The following is a 13,897-nucleotide window of genomic DNA, read 5'->3' as shown; positions in this document are numbered from 1 at the left end:
GAGAACGGGTTGAAGAGCGACACACATACTATACTAAATATGTTACAATTCCCTTTCAATGTTTCTCATTGCATTGATAAATTGAATTTTCATAGATTTTGATTTATTTTCATTTTGATTTAATTATTTTGTGTGAATTGCGTTGGAATTGAGCTGTGTTGTTTACCATACCGTTCATTTCGTGAGTATAGTTTATTTTTGTATTTTTTCATATTTTCTTTTCGTTTTTAACTGTTTTTCATATATTTCCGTGATGGGAACATCAGATCACTTGATGTTCCCAATTTTCTGATGGGAACATCAGACCATTTGGGAAGGCATCGGACGAGGGAGTGGGGAATGGTGGGGATGACGAGGGGACGGAAGTGAGCGATGGTGGGGAGGACGAGGGGGACGGGGGAGTTTGGGATGGCTCAGCAACGCGTGGCCGGGTACTGCTAGTATGTATATATATATATATATATATATATATATATATATATATATATATATATATATATATATATATATATATATATATATATATATATATATATATATATATATTATATATATATATATATATATATATATATATATATATTATATTATATTATATATATATATTATATATATATATATATATATATATATATATATATATATATATATTATATTATATTATATATATATATTATATATATATATATATATATATATAATTACCTTAGGGGTTGTGGGAGGGAACATAAACAGCGCCGGTGATCGCGCTCTCCCGTTTTCTCTCAGCAATTTGTTTTAATGTCACATCATCAATATTTTATTAGACCATTTTGAGTAGATAACACTGAGTTCTGATTTGATATCACGTCCTTTTAGAGTGATAAACGTCATTCTGGACTGTTATCTTGGCATTTAAACAGACATTACGCCACTTTGACTTAGTAAAGCGAAATGACGAAGGAAATTTGAGTAGAAAAGTTACCGTCGTGTTTATCAGTGATACACGTGACGGCCAGGGTGTTGCCTGTACCTGGTGGCTAGTCTGTGGGAGGGAAGGGCAGGGAGGGAGGGAAGGAGGGAGACTGTTTTCCATCTCTAAAACATTCCTACCTTCCTTTCATGAATGTTGGCATTCATGAAACATTCATTCCTTGCCCCCATCCTTATGCTGACACCTTCCCAGTGCTATATGGTGGTAATAGCTTGGCGCTTTCTCCCCATAATTCTCTTCCCTTCGGTCTCCACCTACATCCTTCCCTTCCTCCCTCCCTACCACTCCCCTCTCACCCCATTGTCTCCCCTTGCTCCATGTTAGTGTCCCCTCACATAACCCTCACCCCGCCCCACCCTCACCGCCCCACGGGGCTCCCTGGCCCGCTACTCTTCCCCTCTGTTGCCTGCTCAACAACTCTCCAGTGCTGCATATGTTATTGACCCGTTAATAAGGGTTTCGGATTGAGGATTTCTCCATATTTATAAAACTTTCGGTGCTAAATTATCACACACATTTCCTGGGCTCGAGTGTAAAACAGGTATTTGAGAGGATGAGGTTCAACTGTGGGAATATCTGGAGGCAAGACGTGGATGAGCAGGTCGCAAATGGCTTGCCAAAACCCGGAGCGGTAATGTGTGGAAGACCTCGTGAATCACGATGAGCGGAGGTGCAGGGAGAGGGGAGACGGCAGGAGGAGGCAAGAGCAGAGTACACGGATGATGAGAATCAAGAGCAATCGCGATAGAAGGATGATAGGGAGAGAGAGAGAGAGAGAGAGAGGTGGTGTATGGGGACGTGTCGGGGTGAGAAGTGCCTGTGAGCGAGCGCGCAACTTGCTCACCTAAACTTACACACTAACACGCATTAATAATACATAGCATAGCATTGGGTATTATGTGCGAGTGTCACACGGTGGCGGCCACACCTTAGGGTCAGCACGGGGCCACACCTTAGGGTCAGCACGGGGCCACACCTTAGTGCCAGCACGGGGCCACACCTTAGTGCCAGCACGGGGCCACACCTTAGTGTCAGCACGGGGCCACACCTTAGGGTCAGCACGGGGCCACATCTTAGGGTCAGCACGGGGCCACACCTTAGTGCCAGCACGGGGCCACACCTTAGGGTCAGCACGGGGCCACACCTTAGTGCCAGCACGGGGCCACACCTTAGGGTCAGCACGGGGCCACACCTTAGTGCCAGCACGGGGCCACACCTTAGTGCCAGCACGGGGCCACACCTTAGGGTCAGCACGGGGCCACATCTTAGGGTCAGCACGGGGCCACACCTTCGTGCCAGCACGGGGCCACACCTTAGGGTCAGCACGGGGCCACATCTTAGTGCCAGCACGGGGCCACATCTTAGGGTCAGCACGGGGCCACACCTTAGTGCCAGCACGGGGCCACACCTTAGGGTCAGCACGGGGCCACACCTTAGTGTCAGCACGGGGCCACACCTTAGGGTCAGCACGGGGCCACATCTTAGGGTCAGCACGGGGCCACACCTTAGTGCCAGCACGGGGCCACACCTTAGGGTCAGCACGGGGCCACACCTTAGTGTCAGCACGGGGCCACACCTTAGGGTCAGCACGGGGCCACATCTTAGGGTCAGCACGGGGCCACACCTTAGGGTCAGCACGGGGCCACACCTTAGGGTCAGCACGGGGCCACATCTTAGGGTCAGCACGGGGCCACACCTTAGTGCCAGCACGGGGCCACACCTTAGGGTCAGCACGGGGCCACATCTTAGGGTCAGCACGGGGCCACATCTTAGGGTCAGCACGGGGCCACACCTTAGTGCCAGCACGGGGCCACACCTTAGTGTCAGCACGGGGCCACACCTTAGTGCCAGCACGGGGCCACACCTTAGTGCCAGCACGGGGCCACACCTTAGTGCCAGCACGGGGCCACACCTTAGTGCCAGCACGGGGCCACACCTTAGGGCCAGCACGGGGCCACACCTTAGGGTCAGCACGGGGCCACACCATCCTCTCTCCTTGAAGACAATGAACAGGAACAAAGTCTCCAGTCACTAGACATGTCAGCCACACTGTGAGCCCAGTCATCTCTCTTAAGTGATGCGACACTCCGCAAGTGTCACACCTTCCCTCACTTACACTTACCTTTGTTGACACACTTACTCTACACTATATAATCAGTGTGGAGGTGACACACACACTGTGTAGGTGGATAGTAGTGTGGAGGTGACACACACACTGTGTAGGTGGATAGTAGTGTGGAGGTGACACACACACTGTGTAGGTGGATAGTAGTGTGGAGGTGACACACACACTGTGTAGGTGGATAGTAGTGTGGAGGTGACACACACACTGTGTAGGTGGATAGTAGTGTGGAGGTGACACACACACACTGTGTAGGTGGACAGCAGTGTGGAGGTGACACACACACACTGTGTAGGTGGACAGCAGTGTGGAGGTGACACACACACACTGTGTAGGTGGATAGTAGTGTGGAGGTGACACACACACACTGTGTAGGTGGATAGTAGTGTGGAGGTGACACACACACTGTGTAGGTGGATAGTAGTGTGGAGGTGACACACACACTGTGTAGGTGGATAGTAGTGTGGAGGTGACACACACTGTAGGTGGATAGTAGTGTGGAGGTGACACACACTGTAGGTGGATAGTAGTGTGGAGGTGACACACACTGTAGGTGGATAGTAGTGTGGAGGTGACACACACTGTAGGTGGATAGTAGTGTGGAGGTGACACACACACTGTGTAGGTGGATAGTAGTGTGGAGGTGACACACACTGTAGGTGGATAGTAGTGTGGAGGTGACACACACTGTAGGTGGATAGTAGTGTGGAGGTGACACACACTGTGTAGGTGGATAGTAGTGTGGAGGTGACACACACTGTAGGTGGATAGTAGTGTGGAGGTGACACACACACTGTAGGTGGATAGTAGTGTGGAGGTGACACACACACTGTGTAGGTGGATAGTAGTGTGGAGGTGACACACACTGTAGGTGGATAGTAGTGTGGAGGTGACACACACTGTAGGTGGATAGTAGTGTGGAGGTGACACACACTGTAGGTGGATAGTAGTGTGGAGGTGACACACACACTGTGTAGGTGGATAGTAGTGTGGAGGTGACACACACACTGTGTAGGTGGATAGTAGTGTGGAGGTGACACACACTGTAGGTGGATAGTAGTGTGGAGGTGACACACACACTGTGTAGGTGGACAGCAGTGTGGAGGTGACACACACACTGTGTAGGTGGATAGTAGTGTGGAGGTGACACACACACTGTGTAGGTGGATAGTAGTGTGGAGGTGACACACACTGTAGGTGGATAGTAGTGTGGAGGTGACACACACACTGTGTAGGTGGACAGCAGTGTGGAGGTGACACACACACTGTGTAGGTGGATAGTAGTGTGGAGGTGACACACACACACTGTGTAGGTGGACAGTAGTGTGGAGGTGACACACACACTGTGTAGGTGGATAGTAGTGTGGAGGTGACACACACACACTGTGTAGGTGGATAGTAGTGTGGAGGTGACACACACACACTGTGTAGGTGGATAGTAGTGTGGAGGTGACACACACACTGTGTAGGTGGATAGTAGTGTGGAGGTGACACACACTGTAGGTGGATAGTAGTGTGGAGGTGACACACACTGTAGGTGGATAGTAGTGTGGAGGTGACACACACTGTGTAGGTCTTTGTATGAAGAGTCAGCTTAATTCAGCAGTCAAGAGCTCAGAATAACAGCGAGTCAGCTCAAATCACAGCTGTTCCCAATCTCACACCACAGCTGTTCAAAAATTGAGATCAGCAGCTATTCAGCTAGATGAGATTAGCAGCTTTACACACGCTGAGATTAGCAGCTTTACACTTGCTGAGATTAGCAGCTTTACACATGCTGAGATCAGCATATGTACAGTGAGAAGACTTGAGTACAGTGCTATACCATTACGTATATCGTCTCAGGGGATCGTCTCAAAGCTCTCAAAACCTACTCGCTAGCAAGAAGACGAGAGAGAAACGTTTTCAGTATACACTTTTTACATTTTAAACCATCGATTTTTAATACAATAAAGTTATAATTTGAGAATAATCTCTGTTTAGGACAGAGATTGGAAGACTCTGCAAGGCCAGGTTCCAACTATGCCCACACCACACTATGAACATCAGGGGGTCAATGGCTGTTTATTATCCTCTCAGGACGAGTTACAAATATTGCCAGTATATAAGTGGACGTGCCTAAGAGAACATTACACAGGTTGCTGTAAGCAGTGCCGGACCAACTATGTTGTTATGGATATTTGGGCCTGAAGGCCTCTCCAAGCAACAGCCTGTTGGACCAAGTTACTGCAAATCCGTGCCGGGACTGGAGAGAAAGAGAACTCCCAACACTCACTCCAGGTATACTCCAGGGAACTGGAATGTATACTTAAACCCTAGTGCAGTTATACTCAATATATTGAGTCTTTACTTTTACCCTGTCGTGAATAAAAGATAAAAAATGTAAAATTGTTCAGCTTTTAACTCACGACATTTCAGCTTTTACTCCTTTTAATCACAGGGCCTCGCGCACCATTTGGTTCAGGCAACAAGTGCAGACTTTTGTGTATTCTGATCATATCTTCTTGTCAAGAGGCGCTTCCTCGCATCCCAATACTTCAGTGAAGTGTAATGTATCCATGTGAGTGTCCGTGTGTGTGTGTGTGTGTACTCACCTAGTTGTGCTTGCGGGGGTTGAGCTCTGGCTCTTTGGTCCCGCCTCTCAACTGTCAATCAACTGGTGTACAGGTTCCTGAGCCTATTGGGCTCTATCATATCTACACTTGAAACTGTGTATGGAGTCAGCCTCCACCACATCACTTCCTAATGCATTCCATTTGTCAACCACTCTGACACTAAAAAAGTTCTTTCTAATATCTCTGTGGCTCATTTGGGCACTCAGTTTCCACCTGTGTCCCCTAGTGCGTGTGCCCCTTGTGTTAAATAGCCTGTCTTTATCAACCCTGTCAATTCCCTTGAGGATCTTGAATGTGGTGATCATGTCCCCCCTAACTCTTCTGTCTTCCAACGAAGTGAGGTTTAATTCCCGTAGTCTCTCCTCGTAGCTCATACCTCTCAGCTCGGGTACTAGTCTGGTGGCAAACAGGTTCCTGAGCCTATTGGGCTCTGTCATATTTACACTTGAAACTGTGTATGGAGTCAGCCTCCACCACATCACTTCCTAATGCATTCCATCTGTTAACTACTCTGACATTGAAAAAATTCTTTCTAACGTCTCTATGGCTCATTAAGGCACTCAATTTCCACCTGTGTCCCCTAGTGCGTGTGCCCTTTGTGCTAAATAGCCTGTCTTTATCTACCCTATCAATTCCTCTGAGAATCTTGAATGTGGTGATCATGTCCCCTCTAGCTCTTCTGTCTCCCAGTGACGTGAGGTTTAATTCCAGTAGTCTCTCCTCGTAGCTCATACCCCTCAGTTCGGGTACTAGTCTGGTGGCAAACCTTAGAACCTTTTCCAGTTTAGTCTTATGCTTGACTAGATATGAACTCCAAGCTGGAGCCGCATACTCCAGGATTGGTCTGACATATGTGGTATATAATGTTCTGAAAGATTCCTTACACAAGTTTCTAAAGGCCGTTCTTATGTTAGCCAATCTGGCATATGCCGCTGATGTTATCTTCTAGATATGAGCTTCAGGGGACAGGTCTGACATGATATCAACCCCCAGGTCTCTCTCTCTCTCTCAGACTCTTGTAGTATTTCATCTCCCAAATGAGACCTTGTATCTAGTCTCCTGCTCCCTACACCTATCGTCATTACATTGCATTTGCTTGGGTTAAACTCTAGCAACCAACTCTAGTTCGACAATTCCTGCAGCTTGTCTAGGTCGTCTTGAAGCCTCAAGCTCCCCTCCCCTGTCTTAATCCTTCTCATAATTTTGGCGTCGTCAGTAAACATTGAGAGGAATGAGTCTATACCCTCTGGGAGATCATTTACGTATATCAGAAACAGGATAGGTCCGAGTACAGAGCCCCGTGGGACTCCACTGATGACTTCACGCCAATCTGAGGTTTCACCCCTCACTGTAACTCTGCTTCCTATTGCTTAGGTACTCCCTTATCCACTGGAGCGCCCTACCAGTTACCCTTTCCTGTTTCTCCAGCTCCTGTCCATCAGCCTTTTATGCGGTACTGTGTCAAAGGCTTTCCGACAATTCAAAAAAACGCAGTCCGCCCAGCCTTCTCTTTCTTGCTTAATCTTTGTCACCTGATCGTAGAATTCTATTAAGCCAGTAAGGCAAGATTTACCCTCCCTGAACCCATGTTGATGGGCTGTCACTTTGTCCCTTGTCTCCAGATGTGTTACTAGGTTTTTCCTCACGATCTTCTCCATCACCTTGCATGGTATACAAGTTAAGGAAACTGACCTGTAGTTCAGTGCCTCTTGTCTGTCACCCTTTTTGTATATTGGTACTACATTAGCCGTCTTCCATATTTCTGGTAGGTCTCCCGTTTCCAGTGACCTACTATACACTATGGAGAGTGGTAGGCAAAGTGCTCCTGCACACTCTTTCAATACTTATGGTGAGATTCCGTCCGGGCCAACAGCCTTTCTCACCTCCAGATCCAACAGGTGCCTCTTGACCTCATCTCTTGTAATTTCAAACCCTTCCAAGGCCGCCTGGTTTACTGCCACCTCTCCTAGCGCAGTGACCTCTCCTTGTTCTATTGTGAAGACCTGGAACCACTTGTTGAGTTCCTCACACACCTCTGTCATTCTGTGTACCTGTCCTCGCCCACCCTAAGTTTCATCACCTCTTCCTTCACTGTTGTCTTCCTCCTGATGTGACTGTGTAGTAGCTTTGGTTCGGTCTTGGCTTTATTAGTTATATCAATTTCATACTTTTTCTCAGCTTCTTTTCTCACACTAACATACTCGTTCCTGGTTCTCTGGTATCTCTCTCTACTGACTGGTGTTCTGTTATTACGGAAGTTCCTCCACGCCCTTTTGTTCAGTTCCTTTGCTGCCATACATGCCCTGTTAAACCACGGATTCTTCTTTTGCTTCTCGTTTTTTTTTTCCTGTCGGGCTGGGATAAACCTGTTTACTGCCTCTTGACAATTTTTGGGTGACATAGTCCATCGTGTCTTGTACGGACTTAGTTCTGAGTTCTGTACCCATGGTATATCCCCCATAGGAATTTTCTTATCTCCTCATAATTTCCCTTTCGGTACGCCAGCCCTTTATTTCCCAGTTCTTTTTGGGGGAGATAATTCCTAGCTCAACCAGGTACTCAAAGTTCAATACACTGTGATCACTCATTCCGAAGGGGGCTTCCAACTTAACTTCCCTTATATCCTACTCATTTAGGGTAAATATCAGATCAAACATAGCATAGCGTGTGTGTGTGTGTGTGTGTGTGTGTGTGTGGCAATCAGCTGGCAGTATTGATTATCATTCCTCTCCCTCATTCTCCATTAAAACCTCTTCACCCGCCCTCAAACATTTTTCTGACTCTCTTTCACCTCCCTACTATCTCCCTCACCCCCCTATCACCCTTCCCCCCCCCCCCTACACTGCTTCTGGCCATCTTCCTCACCTCATCCTCTAAGTCACATTTTTCAGTTACAAGGAAATATCAAGGTGTTCATCTCTAACCCCCAGATTTCTACCTTGTCTTGTCACATCCTTCTCAGATCTTCACAGCCCATGTACCAACAAACCATAGTACTTTACAGCAATTATTTGGTCGAACGTACAAAATGGACGTTTGCAGCCAGCAATGTTCACAGTTTGTATGATCAGTTTCGTAGAGCGCATGAAAAAAACAAAACTGAACTTTTCTAGGCTTGGAACATATGTCTGGCTATTGAACATATGTCTGCTAACTTAGACTTAAAGCAGCGTACATTAGACAACAAATTATTTTCGTGCCTTGGACAGGTTACGTTCTGTTGCTTTGTTTAGTGGACGTTGCCCCTTTTCCTTCACTGAATTAGTTATTTTTCGCCCTTTTCTCCCGTACCGTCCTCTTCCTCCTCCTCTTCCGTTCCTTCTTTCATCCTCTTATAATGTACTTGTGACAAAGGTCAAGACCTCCTCCGCTCCTCCTCCTCGCTTCTACCTCCGTCCCGCGTCCTTATCTACCTTCCCATTTCCTTACCTTTCCCATTTACCTCCTTATTTCCTATTACCATTTCGTTTCCTTCCTCTTTCCCCCTCTGTCCAGGCGTACATTTGACAACCTGGTGAACACCTCTCACTGCCATTCGTCTCCCGTCCCATCCCGGCCCCATCTCCCGCTCTCCCAAGATGGCCCCCGCCCTCTCTCTCTCTCTCCCAGGCGGCTGACACACACACACAGTCCTCCCCCCTGATTCTTAGTTTCTTTATCCTGCCTTTACTCACCAGCTTCTTATTGACCCTCGTCTTTCCCTTCCTTCCCACCTCCTCTCGTCTCTTTCATGCTTCCTCTGCCCTCCACCTTCCTCCCTTCCCATCCTCCCCCCCCTCCCCCCCCCCCCTCAGGCATGCTTTACCAATCATTGTGGACAATTTAACATATTCACTGCCCTAATCTCCTTTTCTCTTTTGTCCTATTCATCAGGCATCCGTTTCCTTGCTCCTATTTTATCGTTCCATCTGTCTCATTTCCTATCCGACCAGACGGTCTTTTCAGAAAATTCTTACCAACTCTTTCTCTCACTTTTCTCAGTGTTCTCAACCCTCCAACTAGTCCCCCCTCCACTTCTCCCTTGGTGGTGTCCGGGCCGTGAGAGGCGGTGCACGTGGTGTGGTGGAGGGGCGCCACACACACGGAGACTGAGGCCCCACCACCGGCACCAGCACCACCTCCCGCCCGCCCTGGCGACCTGCGCCGCAATTCAGGCCAAGCAAGTCGTTACCCGCCACACACCCTCCTTCCATGCTGCTCCTCCGCCGGTGAATAATGTACGGCTTGTGTGTGTGTGTGTGTGTGTGTGTGTGTGTGTGTGTGTGTGTGTGTGTGTGTGTGTGTGTGTGTGTGTGTGTGTGTGTGTCATACGACTTAACCACACGGGTGATGACACGTCAAATGTCGCCAATGACCTTGGTGATAACATGCAAAATATTGCCGGGGACTTTATGATAATAAATGTTGACGGGAACCTCAGTAATAGCGCACAAAATGTTCCCGAGGCTTCACATAAACCAGTCGACTAGTTCCTGCTGCTGACAGATAATTAAATATGACATGAAAGCACATTTACATCCAACCGTTTATACACCAATGGCCAAACGCACGCACACAACGGGCATCCCCTCCTCCCCACCACACTCAGACCACACACAGTAGTCCTAAGGGCCCGGGTTAGAGTCCCGGCGGAGGCGAAAACAAAAGAGGCATATTCTTTCACCCTGATGCCATGTTCACCAAGCGGTATATAGGTACCTGGGAATTAGACAGTTGCTACAGGCTGCTTCCTGTGTGTGTGTGTGTGTGTTAGAGAGAAATATGTGAAGTAGATATAATAGAAGAAAAATAAATTGGTTAGAAAGGCGGGGTCCAAGAGATAAGAGCTCGATTCTCCAGACACAAATGGTGAATACACACACACACACACACACACACACACACGCCTGGTGGGGAAGGGGCCTCGTAGCCTGGTGGATAGCGCGCAGGACTTGTAATTCTGTGGCGCGGGTTCGATTCCCGCACGAGGCAGAAACAAATGGGCAAAAGTTTCTTTCACCCTAAGTGCCCCCTGTTACCTAGCAGTAAATAGGTACCTGGGAGTTAGTCAATTGTCACGGGCTGCTTCCTGGGGTGTGTGAGTGTGGTGTGGAAAAAAAAAAAAAAAGTAGTAAAGTAGTTAGTAAGTAGTTAGTAAACAGTTGATTGACAGTTGAGAGGCGGGCTGAAAGAGCAAAGCTCAACCCCCGTAAAAACACAACTAGTAAACACACACAAAAAAAAAATGGAAAAGGTGCAAAGACATGCTACTAAGTGGCTCCCAGAACTGAAGGGCAAGAGCTACGAGGAGAGGTTAGAGGCATTAAATATGCCAAAACTAGAAGACAGAAGAAAAAGAGGTGATATGATCACTATATACAAAATAGTAACAGGAATTGATAAAATCGATAGGGAAGATTTCCTGAGACCTGGAACTTTAAGAACAAGAGGTCATAGATATAAACTAGCTAAACACAGATGCCGAAGAAATATAAGAAAATTCACTTTTGCAAACAGAGTGGTAGACGCTTGGAACAAGTTAGGTGAGAAGGTGGTGGAGACCAAGACCGTCAGTAGTTTCAAAGCGTTATGTGACAAAGAGTGCTGGGAAGACGGGACACCACGAGCGTAGCTCTCATCCTGTAACTACACTTAGGTAATTACACACACACACACACACACACACACACACACACACACACACACACACACAGGGCCCCATATTATTTATTCCTCATTTATGTTAACGACTTGACTGCAGGAGTCGACTCTTATATGTTGATGTCTGTAGATAATGCAAAACTAATGAGGAAGATTGAGACACGAGGATTGTAAGGTTCTCCAGGATGACTTGAATATGTTGCGGAACTAGTCCGAGAAGTGGCTGCTAGAGTTCAACACCAGTAAGTGTTAGGTGATGGAAAAGGGATCAGGAGCCAGGATACCGGAAGGCCAATACACGATGAAGGGAAACCACCTTCCTATAACCACTAGAGAATAAGACCTGGGAGTGGACATAACACCAAACCTAACTTCAGAGGCTCATATAAATAGAATAACGTCACCCGTATGTTCTACGCTGGTAAAAGTCAGAATATCCTTCAGAAACTTCAATAAGAGGGATTTTAGATCACTGTATGCCTATGTGAGGCCAGTCTTAGAGTATGCCGACCCATCTTGGAGCCCCCATCTAAAAAAAGAACTCATAATGAAGCTGGAAAATGGGCAGACGTTTGCAACGAGACTTGTCCCAGAGCTGCGAGGGATGAGGTATGAAGACAGACTGAAAGAACTAAATCTGACGACATTAGAAAGGAGAAGGGAGAGGGGAGACATGATACAGACATATAAAATACTTAGAGAGATTGACAGAAGTGAAAACAGAGAAAATGTGTAAAATGAATACAAACAACAAGAAGGCACGGATGGAAGCTTGAGACTCAGACGTGTCAGAGATGTTAGAAAGTTTTATTTTAGCATAAGGGTAGTGGGCTTTTATTGAATAAATAGAATATCCTAAAGGAGCAGGTTGTAGACGCAAACATCATTCATAACTTCACAAGCAGTAATGATAGGGAAATAGGCCATGAGTTATTGCATTAGACAACCAACGAATGGAAATGCGGGGGGGGGGGGTCAAGAGCTAGAGCTGGATCCTGCATGCACAAATAGGTGAGTACACACAAACACACACACATACATACACACACACACACACAGTAGATTGACAGCTGAGAGGCGGGACCAAAGAGCCAAAAGCTCAACCCCCGCAAGCACAACTAGGTGAGTACAACTAAGTGAGTGCAACTGAGTGAGTACACACACACACACACACAGGTCAATGTACTTGGACCTATCCTGTTTCTGATATACGTAAATGATCTCCCAGAGGGTATAGACTCATTTCTCTCAATGTTTGCTGAAAATGCCAAAATTATGAGAAAGATTTAGATAGATGATATCATGAGGCTTCAAGATGACCTGGACAAACTGAAGGAATGGTCCAACAAATGGGTGTTAGAGTTTAACCCAAGCAAAATGCAAAGTAATGAAGACAGGTATAGGGAGCAGGAGGCTAGATACAAGGAACCATTTGGAAGATGAAATTCTTCAAATTCTCTGACCAAAGATGATTCTGAAAGAATCAGAGAGGAAGACCTGGGGGTTGATATCACGCCAGTCGTGTTCCTTGAAGCCCGCATCAAGAGGATATCATCAAATATTATTTAATCTCTAAAATACTTCATCACTATCCAGCACACACCTACATCACTATCCAGCACACACCTACATCACTATCCAGCACACACCTACATCACTATCCAGCACACACCATCATCACTATCCAGCACACACCTTCAGCACTATCCAGCACACACCTTCATCACTATCCAGCACACACCTTCATCACTATCCAGCACACACCTTCATCACTATCCAGCACACACCTACATCACTATCCAGAACACACCTTCAGCACTATCCAGCACACACCTTCATCACTATCCAGCACACACCTTCATCACTATCCAGCACACACCTTCATCACTATCCAGCACACACCTACATCACTATCCAGAACACACCTTCAGCACTATCCAGCACACACCTTCATCACTATCCAGCACACACCTTCATCACTATCCAGCACACACCATCATCACTATCCAGCACACACCTTCAGCACTATCCAGCACACACCTTCATCACTATCCAGCACACACCTTCAGCACTATCCAGCACACACCTTCATCACTATCCAGCACACACCATCACTATCCAGCACACACCATCACTATCCAGCACACACCTACAGCACTATCCAGCACACACCTACAGCACTATCCAGCACACACCTTCAGCACTATCCAGCACACACCATCACTATCCAGCACACACCTTCATCACTATCCAGCACACACCTTCAGCACTATCCAGCACACACCTTCATCACTATCCAGCACACACCTTCATCACTATCCAGCACACACCTACAGCACTATCCAGCACACACCATCACTATCCAGCACACACCTTCAGCACTATCCAGCACACACCTTCATCACTATCCAGCACACACCTTCATCACTATCCAGCACACACCTACAGCACTATCCAGCACACACCATCACTATCCAGCACACACCTACAGCACTATCCAGCACACACCATCACTATCCAGCACACACCTTCAGCACTATCCAGCAC

The 13,897-nt window shown here is 47.0% G+C and overlaps 1 protein-coding gene across 1 annotated transcript; it reads right to left on the bottom strand.

The window, feature by feature from the left end:
- Positions 1 to 1,868: 1,868 nt before the first annotated feature.
- LOC123748331 (circumsporozoite protein-like) lies at positions 1,869 to 2,960 on the bottom strand. Its single transcript, XM_045730531.2, has one exon. The coding sequence runs from the start codon at positions 2,958 to 2,960 to the stop codon at positions 1,869 to 1,871; it is 1,092 nt and encodes a 363-aa protein (XP_045586487.2).
- Between the last annotated feature and the right edge of the window lie 10,937 nt (positions 2,961 to 13,897).

Source organism: Procambarus clarkii, chromosome 22 (genome assembly GCF_040958095.1).
Source record: "Procambarus clarkii isolate CNS0578487 chromosome 22, FALCON_Pclarkii_2.0, whole genome shotgun sequence".
In the NCBI taxonomy this organism is placed as follows: Eukaryota; Metazoa; Arthropoda; class Malacostraca; order Decapoda; family Cambaridae; genus Procambarus; species Procambarus clarkii.
Note: the sequence above shows the minus strand (reverse complement) of the source record. Positions and strands in the feature narration are given on the sequence as shown.